Source organism: Asterias rubens, chromosome 1, assembly GCF_902459465.1.
Source record: "Asterias rubens chromosome 1, eAstRub1.3, whole genome shotgun sequence".
Classification (NCBI taxonomy): domain Eukaryota; kingdom Metazoa; phylum Echinodermata; class Asteroidea; order Forcipulatida; family Asteriidae; genus Asterias; species Asterias rubens.
The window spans coordinates 33,044,765-33,060,296 of record NC_047062.1 but is presented as its reverse complement, the minus strand read 5'-3'; the positions used below and the strand labels follow the sequence as shown (position 1 = coordinate 33,060,296).

General features: G+C 38.9%; 2 protein-coding genes across 4 annotated transcripts in view; one reads left to right on the top strand and one right to left on the bottom strand.

Moving 5' to 3' along the window:
• LOC117295129 (pyruvate carboxylase, mitochondrial-like) overlaps nt 1-5,874 on the bottom strand; it is a 24,176-nt gene extending 18,302 nt beyond the window's left edge. Inside the window, exon 1 of one of the 2 annotated variants that reach the window (XM_033777703.1) lies at nt 5,811-5,874. The gene's annotated coding sequence lies outside the window, so the exon portion shown is untranslated. Of the gene's footprint in view, nt 1-1,256; nt 1,401-5,810 lie in introns of those variants that run through there. The other variant, XM_033777697.1, reaches the window with a different exon arrangement.
• Nucleotides 2,210-15,532, top strand: LOC117295147 (titin homolog). 2 transcript variants are annotated; one of them, XM_033777715.1, is made up of 11 exons: nt 2,210-2,525; nt 6,591-7,446; nt 8,104-8,294; nt 9,255-9,285; nt 9,858-9,944; nt 10,526-10,661; nt 11,643-11,673; nt 12,484-12,592; nt 13,600-13,726; nt 14,207-14,319; nt 15,210-15,532. In XM_033777715.1, exons 2-11 carry the CDS (start codon nt 6,600-6,602, stop codon nt 15,395-15,397), a joined length of 1,860 nt encoding a protein of 619 aa, XP_033633606.1. In that variant the 5' UTR covers nt 2,210-2,525; nt 6,591-6,599; the 3' UTR covers nt 15,398-15,532. The 2 variants fall into 2 exon arrangements, with proteins under 2 accessions (XP_033633606.1, XP_033633613.1); XM_033777722.1 differs by lacking the exon at nt 2,210-2,525 and adding an exon at nt 5,981-6,040.

Here is a 15,532-nt window from a genome sequence, read left to right as displayed (position 1 = left end):
CGTTTTTGTTTGACAGGGTTTTTCGCTGAGTATAAACTGTGGCATCTTATATCTTCAAGAGTACAACAAGCTGGTTTATAAATTCATGGGTCTTATTTCATTGCATATTTCTGCAAGTCTTGCAGTTTCTCATGACTGTCCACTCATGGTGCAAGTCACAGTGATTGTGCAGTTTAGTAGTTAGTGGCCTCTACATGCAGGCCATGGTCACAGCATTATAAGGGTTGAGAGTGCTCAAATACAAACTAAAACCATCCCTATGAACGTTTATAGGAATTACAATTATACATCAAGGTCTAACACATGTAGTCATGGTAGTCTACTGCAACCTGTGGGCGAAGCTACTTGAGCGTTGAAGACATGGTATCTTGTGTTGCAATCCATTTCAATCAATCCGGTTCTGAAACCTATAATGTGATTGTTGATATTCTGCTGGTAGTATGTTTGTTTGCAATGCGCACTATTATAGAGGTCATCAAAGATTAAGATAATGCGGTTCATATTTACATCCAAATTTAACATGTAGCTTAGGAGATCAAAGAAGTCAACTCCAACCTCATGGTTCATTTTACCGGATATGTTTACAATGTTTTGTTTGTAGTCCTTGTGTTGAAGGGAGGTATGGTCACACTATTGTCAATGTCAATGGTTTTTTTTATTACTTTTTCATACAATTTAGTAAGATTTTTTTAATTATTTTTTTTGGTCAGTTGTTGCTTTGTATTTCTAACTTAACTTATTTTGTAATTTTTGTTGTTTTTATATTGTTTGTGTATTATTGTATTTGGCCAGTGGATGTCAAGTTTCTATGTTTTTAACGTGGACAAATAAATAAATCTAATCTAATCTAATCTAATCTGATTTACATCAGCACCAAGATGAATTTATTTAACTCAAAATGACAATCTTCTTCTTAGAAAACAAGCTTTCCCTGTCGTTTAACTGTCATTAAAAGGTAGTAACATGCACAATACTCAAAGATTTTATGTTTTTCTTGTAGCATATCATACTTGAATCCAGCTCAGTAAATTCAATATTTTTCAGCAAGAAAACGTTTGTAAACACAATAACTCATTAATTTCAAACTGCCAATGAAAAGTCAATTTTTAAACAACTTTCCTTTTCTGTTATCATGAGCAAAAATCTCACAGTAGAAACTCAATAAAGAAATAAATAGTTTGAACAAATCAACCAAGATCATATCAGTATACTGTATAAGTTAGACACTGCAGATTTTCCAAGCTCAAATAACATACCTGCAGCTGACACTTCCCGTCCATAAACCTTTCCTGTTGTAGCACATACGAGTATATAAAAGCAGGAATTAGTAGCTGGTTTTACAGCATGAGCGTTCAGTGAGATTCTATTTGTGTGTACGTGTAAGTGTGCATGTATGCACAGTGAGCTCTGTGCTTAATGCCAGCATAAATGCAAATCACTTGCCGGTACACGCCTTTAACACACCCCCACAGTGAACCAATCAAATGGCCACAAACCAATGACCTGTGGTTTTGTTAGGTCTATAAAGGTTATATCAACAGTAATTATTCATTTATCATGTCTGTATTGCAGTGTTGTCTGAAGGAGTTGCATTTTCTTTACAGCGAAACACAGGTATAACTGAATACAGTTATAGATAAGCACAGGTGCACAATAATAAACCACAGTAAACATAATGTTATCGTTGAAGTCTTATATTCCCAAGATATTAAAATGAAGTGAAAATTATTAACTGTAGGTTTACAATAAGCTAATGTGAAATATGGTGGACCTAATATTATGACACTTTTAGTTTTTTATTTCTACATCTATGATAATTCTTGTCGAAGCCTGTTCGGCATCTATACAAGGTGAGAAGACAACATTGACAAAATTTAAGTTTCAACTGTGGTACCAAAACCCCAGAGAATTGTTCCAGGGAAACCCACGAAGTCAGTTAGGGACTTAAAAACCCAATCCACATAGTCCACCCCCACTCCCACCTCCGGGATTGGAAATGACAGAATTCACAGTGTCCCTTCATTTTCCTTCAGAACCCTTCAAAACACAAACAATAATGACCACAAGTTCTGAGAAAATTCAATATTGAATTCTGCCGTGTCTAGAAACACACACTATGTAATTGAATCAGGTTTGGAATGCAGTGGTCTGCCTCACAGACCAAAATAGTTAACAGACATAATGACATTTGAAAAATGTACGCAGGAACTTCAAGTACAGGACAACACTCGGCTTATCTCCGCAAAGACTTTAGCATGTCTAGCTTAATGCGTACATGGAAATTATTGTGGACAATAACACTGGGTGCTGGCAGACTGTAGGTGAAATGTAACTAAATGTACATTATGCTAATTGTGATTTTTTGACTGGAGTTTTCATTGGGTTGAGGAAACTAGAATCTTTGATTGCATTAATATCGGAGAGGTAGAGAGTGGAGAGTAATTGACTGTGAATAAGAAATGCTGTAGTGCGTCACTACCTTAGACAACAAGGCTCTTAAGACCACAAGGCTACGGACACACAGTGTAAGTACACCATGTTTTAAAGTGCTCTGTACAATTTCAATTATGAAAAATAATCAAATTTAACTAATGGCTTGCACTAATTATTAATTTTGTAGAAAATAATTCTTGTCATTAACTTTTCCATAGCATATGCATTCATTTGGCAAACCGCATTTGGTTAGATCTGTATAATAAAAAGCATATAGTACGACCATTTTTTTTCCATGGCATTATACATATCCTGACTTACGGACATTATCGAGGAGAAGTAAAAGTACTAATGTCGGTAAAAGAAAACATTGAAATTAATTGGCTTGTATGTTTTTTATTCCAGAAATACTGAAAAGGGGCTAGTAGGTTATCAAGTTAACAAACAATTGATAACAAAGTAGGAAAAAGTAGCTCAGTTGGTTGAGCGTCGGCATGCAGATCCAAAGGTTACAGGTTCAAATCCCACTCTGAACACTGTGAAAAATTTATTAAATTTTGTTCACGTTTTTAAGGGAACTGTGAATGTTGTTACATAAATGTAGATGCTCAATTGTGTTTAGCATTCTATGTACATTTTATTTGTGTTTTTATTGTTTAAGTAGATTTTCTTTATTATTGTGAAGTGGGGGGGGGGGGGTCAATACAATGTTATGACAATGTATTATTTATTATACACTTCTTAGAAAAATTAAGGTGAAAATGTATCAGGTTTTTGTTTTAAGTACTATGTAGATACTTGACAGAATCCAAAATTTAATGTGTTTCTATATTTACCAATCAGAGATAAACTAGCTGAATGGAAGAGCTAGGTGTGAAACTGCCAAGTTGAGCACCATTGACTGTGGTCAGTAGTTAGATGGGAGACCTTTCTATGTTTTTTTCTGGGACAACAAATGGTAAATGTCACTTGACTCAATTGATTTTTTGAATACTTATACGCCTCTTGCAACAAAATGTTCTGATACTCCACAGACTTTTTTTGTAATGAGGTTTTTAAAATATATTTTCTTCTAGAATTTGTAGTAGGTCTTGCATCACTTTTATTCTTTTCATTATTGGGTCTTGGAAGACAGTTTGGAGTCAAACTTTTGGCTTGGGTGTGCCAAAGTAAACGACTACTACCAGTATTGATAAACAAATTCAATGAGATGAGCCAATCAAACTTTGTCAGTGTTCACCCTCATTTGAATTTAACTAACCATTGCTCTTTGTCATGAAAATTCATCAACCAGTCTTTCCCCATGAATAAAAAGCACCACGAAGTGCTAACACACATCGGTGTATGGGTAAAAACCAAAATTAATATTCTTTATCCCCGATGCAAATTTAACATCTATTACACCACGAAGTGCTTTGAGCACTTTGGGCACTTTGAAGGGGCACCAAGGCCAAGACCAGGAGCAACAGAGGCCATTAGCAACAGAGGTCATGACCTCTATGACCTCCATATATTAAGATGTAAATGATTTTACCAGTGTGACTCGGTTCTTTTCAATCAATTATGGAGTTCTGGAAGGGATTGGTATAGAGAATACAAATGATTTGCACAAAGGATTAGGAACATCAAACTATTTGATAGGTTTGGGGGAGAAGGGTGTGGTTGACCAACCCCGGGTCCAATTTCATAGAGCTGCTTAAGCTCAAAAAGACGCTAAGCACAACACAATTCTGCTTACAAGAATTAAGGTTACCTGCCTAACTGTTTTGTCACATACATATAATTTGTGACTGGTATCATGTTATTTCTCAGCGGAAATGTTTTAAGCAATGTTTTCTGCTTAGGCAGCTCAATGAAATTGGGCCCTGAAGTCAGTCTAGTTGTGTCTAAGACAGAGATGAGATGAATTTGGAGTTTTTGCCGGATCCTCATTGTTCCGTACTGCGGCTGGCATACGCGTGTTCCTTACAATGATTATTTGTATGTTGGACAAACACTGATGATGAAACAGCAGACAGATACTAGATAGGTTGAGGTTCAGTCCTTGTGATGATCATTACAAAGTAAACGATCAAAGACCGATATGTAGTCCCTAGCCCACCTTGTTGAGCTGTTAATGGCTCCGCTTTTAACATCGGTCTCATCACTGTCACCATTACTTACAGCCCACCTTCAATACATGTCTTAAACGCTACGTTTTCAAAGGTCGCAAAATGCGTGGTAGTTTGATTGCAATGTTCTCCCATTTAAAAAAGTCCTATACTACTCCAACATACCTCATTTTATTCCTTACATTTGTGGAATTACTATGACACATAACAGGGCTTACTAAATGTTGAATTTGTCCAGATGTGATGATTTGAAAATTCGCCAAAAAATCGTGTACAAAAATTACATTTAACGTGACATGTTCTTGGGACTATGTTATTATAGACTAATCACAACTTATAACTAACACATCAGTACAACTTGAACTACTTTTTGACAAAGCTCCATGAAGAAGCAATATTTTAGGCTTACTACCTAGTAACCAGACTACAGTACCAGTATGTTATTGTTAGAAACTGCCCTGGAAGCAAAGACAGAGATGCTTCATTGTAAATGCAAGTGAAGATTAAGTTTGCTGTTCAGCAGGGAGGCCTAGCCTCCTACAACAGACTACGTACATTTTTATAATGTGATCTGGAGATCGAGAACTACACACCTCGATGGACAGATTAAATGGATTAGATGGATGAAGGATTGCAAACACCCACCACAGAGAGCTCAAAGAAAGTTTCGAATTTGGGTACTCCTAGTCCTAGAACTATGAGGTTTCGCTCCGCTATCGTCTCACGCTCCTGTTACGGGAGACGATACGATAGCGGAACGAAGCCTCATAAAAGAGTCATATTCTACTCCTATCCTAGTGTAGAACTCAGTCATCTCATAGTTCTACACTACCCACTAGGTCTAGGATACGAGTAGAATTTGGGCAAGAAAGTGTAGCCGTTAAATACAAAGCATAAGGGTAAGACTACAGAGAAGGCCTAACCATTTATATTATGAGCTAGCCCCACTTGTGTGGCCAAGGATAGCTGATTCAGCTATTCTTGGCCACACAAGTGGAGCTAATTATGAGCAAGGACAGGAATGGCTAGCTGACTCTGTGCACTACTCGTACTCAACACCCCCCCCCCCCCCTTACACTACAGAATTGCATTACAAAACGAGCTATCATTCAATACAACACTATAATTATAATATTCATGCACGCCCACAATTTCTACCTCTTTCTTCTTCAGATTCTTCGTACAGTTACTGTTTAACTTAATTAATTTAACTGTAATCTTAAATTTTTTAGATCAAAGAAGCAAAACGAATTTAACTGCCCTTACCTGAATGCTTGCTGATGAGTGCTATTAGTAAAGTGCACTGGATTAGCATACTGAGAACGTACACGTACTGATCTACTCGTTTCTAGATAAACATCAGGTTATTTTCACGTGTAGTTCACGCGCGCTACGCGTGAATACACAGCGCCCTCCTGAGTTATAATTTGTCCAGTCAATATCAGAAAGCTGAGCATCGGTATTTTGGTTACAACGCGCCAAATCCGTAATTTAAGGTAGTAAATTTGACTTTTTAGAGAATGTGTTTACTGGAGGGGGAGGTTAATCTTTATAGTAGGCAGAGGCTTTTTATCTTTCTGCAAATATTTCAATTTTAAGTCTTGCAATGTAGCATTAGAATTAGATTTTTTAGCATTAGTTAGTTAGTTGAGATTGCATGGTTGTCAAGTTCGGAAGCTTTTTTTTACACAGCACAACAAATTTATCATGCTTTATTTCAGACTACCATTGAGACAGTTTTGAAGAATTCCCATCATAGGCCCCCTAATACTTTAATTCAAACATCAAACATTTTGAAGAACCATCAACTCCTTTGTAATCAAAAAGCAATTATCCCTGGGAGTGCTTTCTATTCTACTTAGTACTAGCTACTGCTCATGGTCATTCATTATGGCCCTCCACTGGAGGTCCACATACCGGGTGGCTAGAAGGACACTTAAACTATGTGCTGTAGTTGCAATTATTTTAGACTATTGCTTTGCAAGCTTTTTAGTGCAAGGAGTTCTGAAGTGACAAAATGACAAGTATTTATCAATTTCTTTATAGTCCTAAGACATGGATCCTGAACCCGATGAAGCTGCAGACCTTGGAGCCGGAGGTGATAACATGTTCAGTCTTTCAACAACGTCATCATCATACCCTGCTGCGTCTTCAAAACCCTCCCAAGATGACAATGACATTGTGATTGACGAAGAAGACTCATTTGAAAAGGTCAACATCAACAACTCAAACACAGCTTCAGATGTTACTGGTGGATTTATCTTGGATGACCAGGCTGAAGAAAGTAATCTAGTAGACATGGAAATGGCAGATAAAGAACCAACAAGCGACCCCTATGAAGAGAAACCTGTGGAAGATTTAAGTCACATCGCGGCAGAGAATCTTGAAGATTCATCTGAGGTGCCTTCCCTGAATGATTTAGGGGAGGATGAGATGGTCATGGCTGGGTATACAGATGTAGGAGGGACTGAGGATGCTGAAAAGGACGGTGTTGAAGAAATGGATGGGTTTGAATACACGGAAGTAGGAGAGGCTGAAGAAGCAGAAACGGGTGGGGCTGAATATGCAGAAATAGGCGGGGATGAGTATACAGAAACGGGCGTGGCTGAATATACAGAAATGGAAGAAGATGAGGATATTGAAACTTTTAAACCTGAATCTACTGAGTTGGGAGAAGCTGAGGATGCTGAAATGGGTGTGGCTAATGATGCACAGCTTGAAGATGCTAAGGATGTAGAAGAGTTGGGTGAAACGTCTCAAGATGGAGCCAAAGATGAAAGCTTCTTAGAAGGTTATGAGGAGGAGCAGAATGTCACTGAAGGAAAGGATGCAAATGCGGAAAGCAAAAATGAAGCAGAACAAGATCCAACTGTAGAGCAGGATGAAGCAAAGGAGCCTTCAGGTAAATAACTAAAGAGTGTAAAATGCATTTGGTTTGGAGTTTTCCTGAAATTGTTTTTTTTTCTATACCTCCTTGACCTTGTGTCTTCAAATTTTCTTGAAAGGGGTAAAACAGTCACCAAAGGGAGAAATAGTCCACATTGTATCCAAACCAAACTTTGTATTTCTGTTAATTCACAGGTTCCTTATACTTCGTGAATGGTGATGTTCCAGGTCTAAATAAGGGGAATTGAGGCCCAAAAGCCATGTTTATAAATTTTCACATTCGGCAATTCTCATCCCTGGTAGGAACAACTCAGTCTTCAAGTGTAATTTATTTCTCAGCTCTCGTCCTGTTAAATTTTTTACTCATGTTACAAAACGAAATTCTAAATTCAATATTATTTTTCTTTTAAAAAATGTGTTCAACCACATTTCTTTCGGATAAAATGTAATGTGATGTTATTGTTAGTCTAGCCTGCCACGATACATGGCTGGCTAGTGAAATTTCTTCTCTAAAATCCAATTCTGTACATTGATCGTACATTGTAACTATTACTTTTTTTTCGCATTTAAAAGTTGTTCTTCTTGTAGCCCCTTACAAAGAGTGGCTTTTAGCCTTGTTTGTGGTGAACTTGCATTAAAATACATTTAAACAAAAATTCTCAACTCTCCACAGCTCAAGAAGATCCAACAGATGACAGTCCACAGAACCTGAAGAAACTTCAGAGAGTCTCTTTATACAAGAAAGGTTTGAAGCTCCGAGAGGAAGACGACAAGGTAGATGAGGCTCTTCAGAGCTTCCTTGCAGCTATAACGGGTCTTACAGAGAGTGAAGCATTCACAGATCTTCCACTATGTCTTCATGAGGTACGAAACAAATACAACAAAACTAATGATCTAAATATTTTTTCCAGAAAAGCACTTTGTACTACATGTACTTTTCTGTGAATGACTGTAGAGCCCCAGGTAAACATGTGCTGCCACAATATGCTGCCGATCAGACCAGAAACCCCAGGGCGAAACCCCTTCTCTTTATGTTAAGTGTACTTGGTTCTTTTATGTGTGTTACACAACACAAGTGACCAATTACTTTACGTCCCATACAAAGGACACAGCTTTAAAAGTCAAGTGTCTTGCTTAAGGACACAAGTGTCACAACTGGGACTCGAAACACACACTCTGCTGAACAGAAACACCAGAGTTTGAGTCTGGTTTGAGTCTGGTGCTCTTATCAACTGTGGCAGTGTCATGGCCGAGCGGTTCAGAGCACTGGATTCAAGCACTGGTGTTTGATCAGCAGGGTGTGGGTTCAAATCCCGGTCGTGACACTTGCTACATAAAATTGGGGAGGTAGTGCTTTCTGCTCTACTGGCCAGACTTCGAATTGATGATACCCAAGCCTACATTCGTATGGACTGTAAAAGGGGTAACCCTGTTTCAGCCCTAGGAGTAGGTGGCAATGGCCTCTGGAAAAAATAGTTGTAGCCCACACCTTGAAGTGGCCTTCCGGCCTTGGGTGTCAGGCGATTTGCATAAGCAAAAACGGGAAAAAATTCGCCCATGACACGCCACAAGAACATCAATGACAAGTGCCACTGTGACTGTTTTTGAGCCTGCCTGTACACTGGCTTTCTTTGCTTGATCAACATTCAGAACAATCCAACAAGGAAGCATTCGGAACATCAATGTACATCAGTGTTCGAGAAAGACTCTGCTAGAGTTGAAACCTCAGGCCATTAACTATCTTTTGCATTTAAACCACCATTCCTTTTGGTTGGTAAATTATTTGCAACAGATAATTCTATTTTCTTCTTTTTATCTACACAGATTTCCAATATCTACTTTGAGAAGAATGAATGTATCCTTTTGAAAAGAGTTTTGAAGAGGTTTAAAATGTGTCCTTGAGCAAGACACTAAACTATAATCGCTTCACCCAGGAGTAAATGGGCACCTGTGAGAGATGGTTCTTAGTTTGGTGCACGACATATTTGGCAACACAGGCTGTATACTCCCCAGTAAGCTGAGATGGTTTAAGTAAAATTAAAGTCTGTCCCGAGCCAATATCAGGCCAGTATTTATATCCGGTTTCCTTGGCATCAAATGACTGAAAATATTTCTATCCCCCTGGACCGGATGCCAGTCCATCGCAGGTTACTCCCAAGCTCTCTCATCGGTGCCCATTTGTACTCCTGGGTGGAGAGAAGCCATGCATACACGTGTGTCTCCGGTCCGCACTTGGGGGTCAAAATGTACACCAAACGATGGTACACAATGCATGTGTAAACACATGTACCATCCTTTTGTGCATGTTTTTACCCCCAAAGCGACGTGCATGCAAGTGCACTGCACGTTGTGCAATGGATAGCAATTAGCTCTATGTATTTTGCTAATGTAGCAAAGCTCTTCCTTGACTGACGTGTGAATGCTTAGATGAGAAAGCCGTTCACTTTATACAAGCGGAGAAGATGTACTACGAGACAGCTCTCATTGACATCGTCAACCTGCAGAAGGAACTTGGTAAGAAGATTTCTGATAACTTCACAAGCATCAATAAATTAACCTCACAACTTAAAGAAACAATACAAGTTTTCTTAAGCCAAGCAGTTTCATTAACCATTCATAAGCACCTTGGATAGTTTATCCATTCTGATTGGCCGATAGGACAAGGCCTTGTCGTAACCAATAATTCTTTCTGTCATTGGCCATTGATTAACCAATGGCATTTCAACTGAAACAGTCAATGGTTTTAACCACTGCACCCCATGTTTAAGAGTGCCACGTAAATACGACTAGGGGTGTATAAACATGGCATAATGACTTGGAGTCAAAAGAGGGCACTATCAGATGATCGCGCAGAATGCACAAATTTCACAGCTCCATTTAAGTTAGTAGGTCGCGTGCCTTGGCTCGGTTCTTTACTACACAGCCAACACCCTTGCAGGTTTTACACTGCTGTTAAAGACCCTGTCGGCACTATTTTATTCCCTTATTTAAAAAACATGAATCCATTTGTAGCGTATACCCACACCTCTGGAGGTATTTATCAAAGAGTCTTGAAAATTGTCTTGTGGATGTTTTTTTATCTTTTGATGATCCAGAAATCAAACGAGAGGAGAAAGGAGATGAGGGATCAGAAGATGTTGAGAGATTGAAGACAGAAGGACCTGACTCACCAGAAGTCATTAAAGCTAAGGAGTATGAAGACTTAGCCAAACTGTGCCTCAAAGAATCCAAGTAAGAATCACCTTAGGGTCTTGTCAAACGCGACCACCTTTGAAGACAACTTCAAGGCAACCAGTTGCAGTGCAAGACCACATTGGTAGCACATAAGTACTTTTTCAATCAATGTCTTACGATTCCAAAGAAAATGTGTGAACATTCAAATGTGAAAGGGTTCTCTTGGAGATTGCCTGGAATTGTTTGTCTTAGGAAGTATGAACCTGAGGTCATGTTTAAACGAGAGACAATGTTTCATTAGACAACCCATTCCAAAGATTTATTCATATTCTTTTCTAGACTGTTGCGGCAAATGAATAGAAATCAATTTAAGAGTGATATATGAGTGAACCACAGTGGTTTGGTCTATTTGATTGAGTAAATGCTGATCAACTTGTAACATTGTTACCCCCATTCTACAAGAACTCAATTGGGTTCCTGTCAATGCTCGCATACAGTACAAAGTCCTGCTCCTCACTTTCAATGCTGTCCATGGTCTCTCCCCTCGTTACATTTCTGAACTGATAACGCCACACACGCCGACAAGGTCACTTAGATCCTCTTCACAGCTTCTCCTTCAAGTTCCCCCATACAGAACAAAAACGTACTGTAAAAGAGCCTTTGCTTTCAGCGCACCCACCCTTTGGAACTCTCTTCCTGCTACCCTCCGTTCCCAGATAAACCCGGACCTCTTCAAATCCCATCTCAAAACTCACTGGTTCACTCAATCTTTTTTGTAATATTGTATTGTTTAGTTTATTTGTTGCTTTCTATTGTATAAATGTGTTTATTTGTTTGTTTTGTAAAGCGCATTGTGAGTACTTGCAGTACTGAAATTCGCTATATAAGCATTTCTTATTGCTATTATTATTATTACTATTAGATTGTGAGATTTTTACTTTGACCTCTTCTATTTTGAATTACTATGTGACTTCACTTTGTGCCCTAAATTTAAGAGTTTTCTTTTTGTAAAACCTTTTTTTTGTTTTTCCTTTTCAGACCACAACTAGCCCTTGAGTACTGTGGCAAGGTAATTTGTTTGTTTTCAAATGTGTCCAGATCTAAACTTGTTTTCTCTGAGTGATAGTAAGCTTGTAAAAGCACTAGAACCAACTGAGCATTGCTAATTGTCATGGACAGGTATCTGCATTTTGTGTGTCCCAACAATACATGAAATAATGACCCAGGTTCAATCATTCAATAGAGTCACAAGACAATAGCGAAACACTCCCATCACAATTTTCAAATATCAGGTTTGCAAGATCAAAACTAATTGTTTTACTCATCTCTTAAAAGCTATAGCATTTCAGGCAATGTTTTATGGGTTGGTAATAAATAGTAAAAGTTATGCTTCACAAATTAGTTTGGATTACTCACAACTTATTAAGATAGTTACAGGTACCCATTTTAATTCATGTCTAAGGTCTGTGATCTTGGAATTATAAAGTGTGTTTGCCCATGCTGCTATTGAACTCATGCATTAGGCTTGGGTTTGCATAGGCACCATCTGCCTGTTTGATTCCCTGCTGTTGAAAGGGTACCTTTACCAAGTGAAGCCACTGAGGGTAGAGGGTGATATTGTATATGGAAAAGCCACTTGAACACCATGGCATCTCAGGGCTGGATATTAGGGCGCTGAGAAAGATTAAAGGAACGATATTGGCCAAATGGCCAGTGCACTAATGTAAAGCACATTGAGACGTTAGTGGGAAATGCTCTATATCAGAACAAGTTATTATTATTTAGACATGGCTGGAGCCATGGTTTTGAAGAAGGCCTCTGTCGTGTTACACCTCCCTCTAATTCTACATTGAAACTGATTTCTAATTTTTGTTTTCAGGCAACCAAAGCATACAGAGAATTGTACGGTGATGATCATCCCATCACTGTAGGCTCATTGGATCTTTTCACCATGATCTACGCAGATGTGGGCAAGAAGCTGTATACAGGTTAGTTCCTCAAGACATAGGTTTCCACGTCAGTGATATTTGGCTCCCACTTTTACCTACTATGGATCTTCTATCCAAGATCACATCCCCACCTACTTGGACTTGGGTCACCTATACCATCAGGGGTACGTTCCACTCGCGGAAACGTTGCCAACGTTTGCGCACGTTCGTCAACAATTTCCAGTGGAACAAGTTGTGCGCCGCGACCTTTGGCGAACGTTGGCAACTTTACGCGAACATACTTCTGAGGTGTTGGCGAGTGGTTTTTAAAATGGAGGACAAGCATACAGTCATATTTTTTTAGTCACAAACATAATAACAGTGTATATTCGGTGGTTTATAATGCAGATTTTCATTAGTTGATGTTAGGATGTACAGAAGAGGATATACATACAGCAAAAAGTTTTTTAAAAACTCTTACGGTGTCGCCATCTTCATTTCAGGGCGTCGCCATATCGCGTAGTGCGCACCAATCGTTCCAAAGATAAACAACGTTTACGCGAACAGTTGCGATTCATTTGCGGGAGTGGAACGCACCCCAGTCTCCTCTAGGTTCCCACTCTCGTTCTCTGTGCTTGTCACCAACTGATTCAGTTCAGGGGTAGATTTCACAAAGAGGTAAGACTAGTCTTATCTCGTCTTAGGACGACTTACTTGTCCTAACTTAGGACTAGTCTTAAGTTTTTAATATCTCCTAGGACTAGTTCTTAGTTAGGACTAGTCCTAAATCTTTGTGAAATCGACCCCATTGAGCACACACTCCCAACCACCTCCTAGTGGGTTTCAATTTAGGTTTCAGTTCCAGCTCCAGCCTACATGCTCCATTGTGCTACATCAATCATCATCATCAAGTCGAGTGCCATGTAGGAGCTCAGTGATTTTAGTCTAGATGTTCCGATCCAGCATGCAGGAGCATGCTAAGCCCAACAACAGAGTCCAGCATCCTCCTGAGGACATGAACCTTCAAGATTAGTAATCAATCTGACATTGTATACTCCTTTTTGTAGATGCAATGGAAAAGTTTGGTGTGGAAGAAAAAGATCTCAAAGCGAAAGCAGCTGATAAATCTGAAGTGGAAGGCAGCGCTGAGGTATTAGCGGCTGGAGAAGAGACTACTAATGAACTCAGACAAAGGTAATACTATGCATTTGACTCAATAAATCTAGAGCTGTTAAATAATGTGAAACATTTGTTTAATGTTTACCCCAGTCAAGCTTACCCCACATCCTCAAGCTTACCATAACTGCTTTGTCCTTCGGATGATACATTAAGCTTGGTAGCTCAATTGTTAAATGCCAGTTTGTTAATCTGGATGCTGGTTCAAAACATTAAGCTTCATGTCCATGTGGGTTCACATCCTCCTGGTGGCACTTGTGGCCTCCAGGTGGCACTTGTGTCTGAAGCAAGATAATTTACCATCACTGCCGTTTCCTTCGGATGAAACATTAAGCTGTATGTCCATGTGTTAGCCATAGGATTGGAAGTGCATACAAAAGAACCTAGATTTTAGATTAGTAGAGGGTTAACCCCTGTGTTTCTAGTGTTTCCTTTTTGTTTGGTTTGCAAATTCTTAATCTTCCTTTTGTTTCTTTTAATCTCTCATATCTTGCCCAGACATAAACCAGAAACACAGCAACCTGCAAGCGCCTCATCAGCTGAAGCAGTTAATCCAACAGAACAATCTGCAGAGACTGAGTTTGAACCAGCACCACCTCCCCAAGAGCAAGGTAATATAGTTCATAAAAAATACTTGTTATTCTTTTCACTGAAGTAGAACAGGGGTCAATTTCACAAAGAGTTAGGACTCGTCATATCTCGAGTTAGGACGAGTAACTCGTCTTAAGTCTTAACTTAGGATTAATCTTAAGGTCTGCATGCTACAGTGCAGGGTTGGGACTCGTCCTAAGTCCTAAGATTAGTCTTAAGTTAGGAAGAGTTTTGTGAAATAGCAGCAATGTTATAACCCTTGTATCAAAATTACCAACAGCCTCCAGATTAACGTGTCGGCGCTATTTCAACTGGGCTATCTAGCCCTATGTTGGCGGCCTCCCTATTGTCAATTTGTTTATTCGAGGGTTGGTAGCTCAGTTGGTAAATGTAAGGTTTGTTAATCTGGAGGCTGGTTCAAGTCCCACTCTGGTCGATTTTTCTTTGTTCAACTCAAAATTCTTTAAAAGTTTACCCAGTCAGTTTCCCTTTTGATTTATATTGAAGCTAAATCTATTGAAACTTTAAAGCCATTGGATACTTTCTGAACAGAACAAAAATTAAAAGTTCACAGATTTACAAATAACTTACAGGGTTTACAAAGGGAAATAGTGAAAGACTTCCCTTGAAATATTATTCCATGAAATGCTTCACTTTTTGAGACAACATTAAAACAATAACGGATTTGTTTTAAACACATGGCATGACACGGCGAAATGTGGGGAAACAAGGGTGGGTTTTTCCGTTATTTTCTCCCGACTCTGATGACCGATTGAGCCTAAATTTTCACAGGTTTGTTATTTTATATATAAGTTGTGATACACCAAGTGTGGGCCATACTGTTTACCGATGTTGTGCGATTGCTTTAAGTTCCCATTCAATATTATTCTCTGATCTGATTGGTCCACAGATGACTGGGTCACAACTTGTCTCCTTATGTTGCTCTTCTTCCTCATCACGGTTCTTGTCATCCTCGTCATGTCTTACTTCTACTGCAAGGATAATGAACGTTCCTCACTCTGTCATGATCTCAAAGGGGACCTCAGCTACTGGTATATGAAGATTAAACATTACTACCTGGGTTCTGGAAGACGCTGATCAACATAATCAAAGTGTCATTCTTTAACCATTTAGAGACCATAGCTGCAAGCAACTTTACTTAAAGGTAGTGGACACGATTGGTAATTACTCAAAACAATTATTAGCATAAACTTTACTTGGTAACGAGTAATA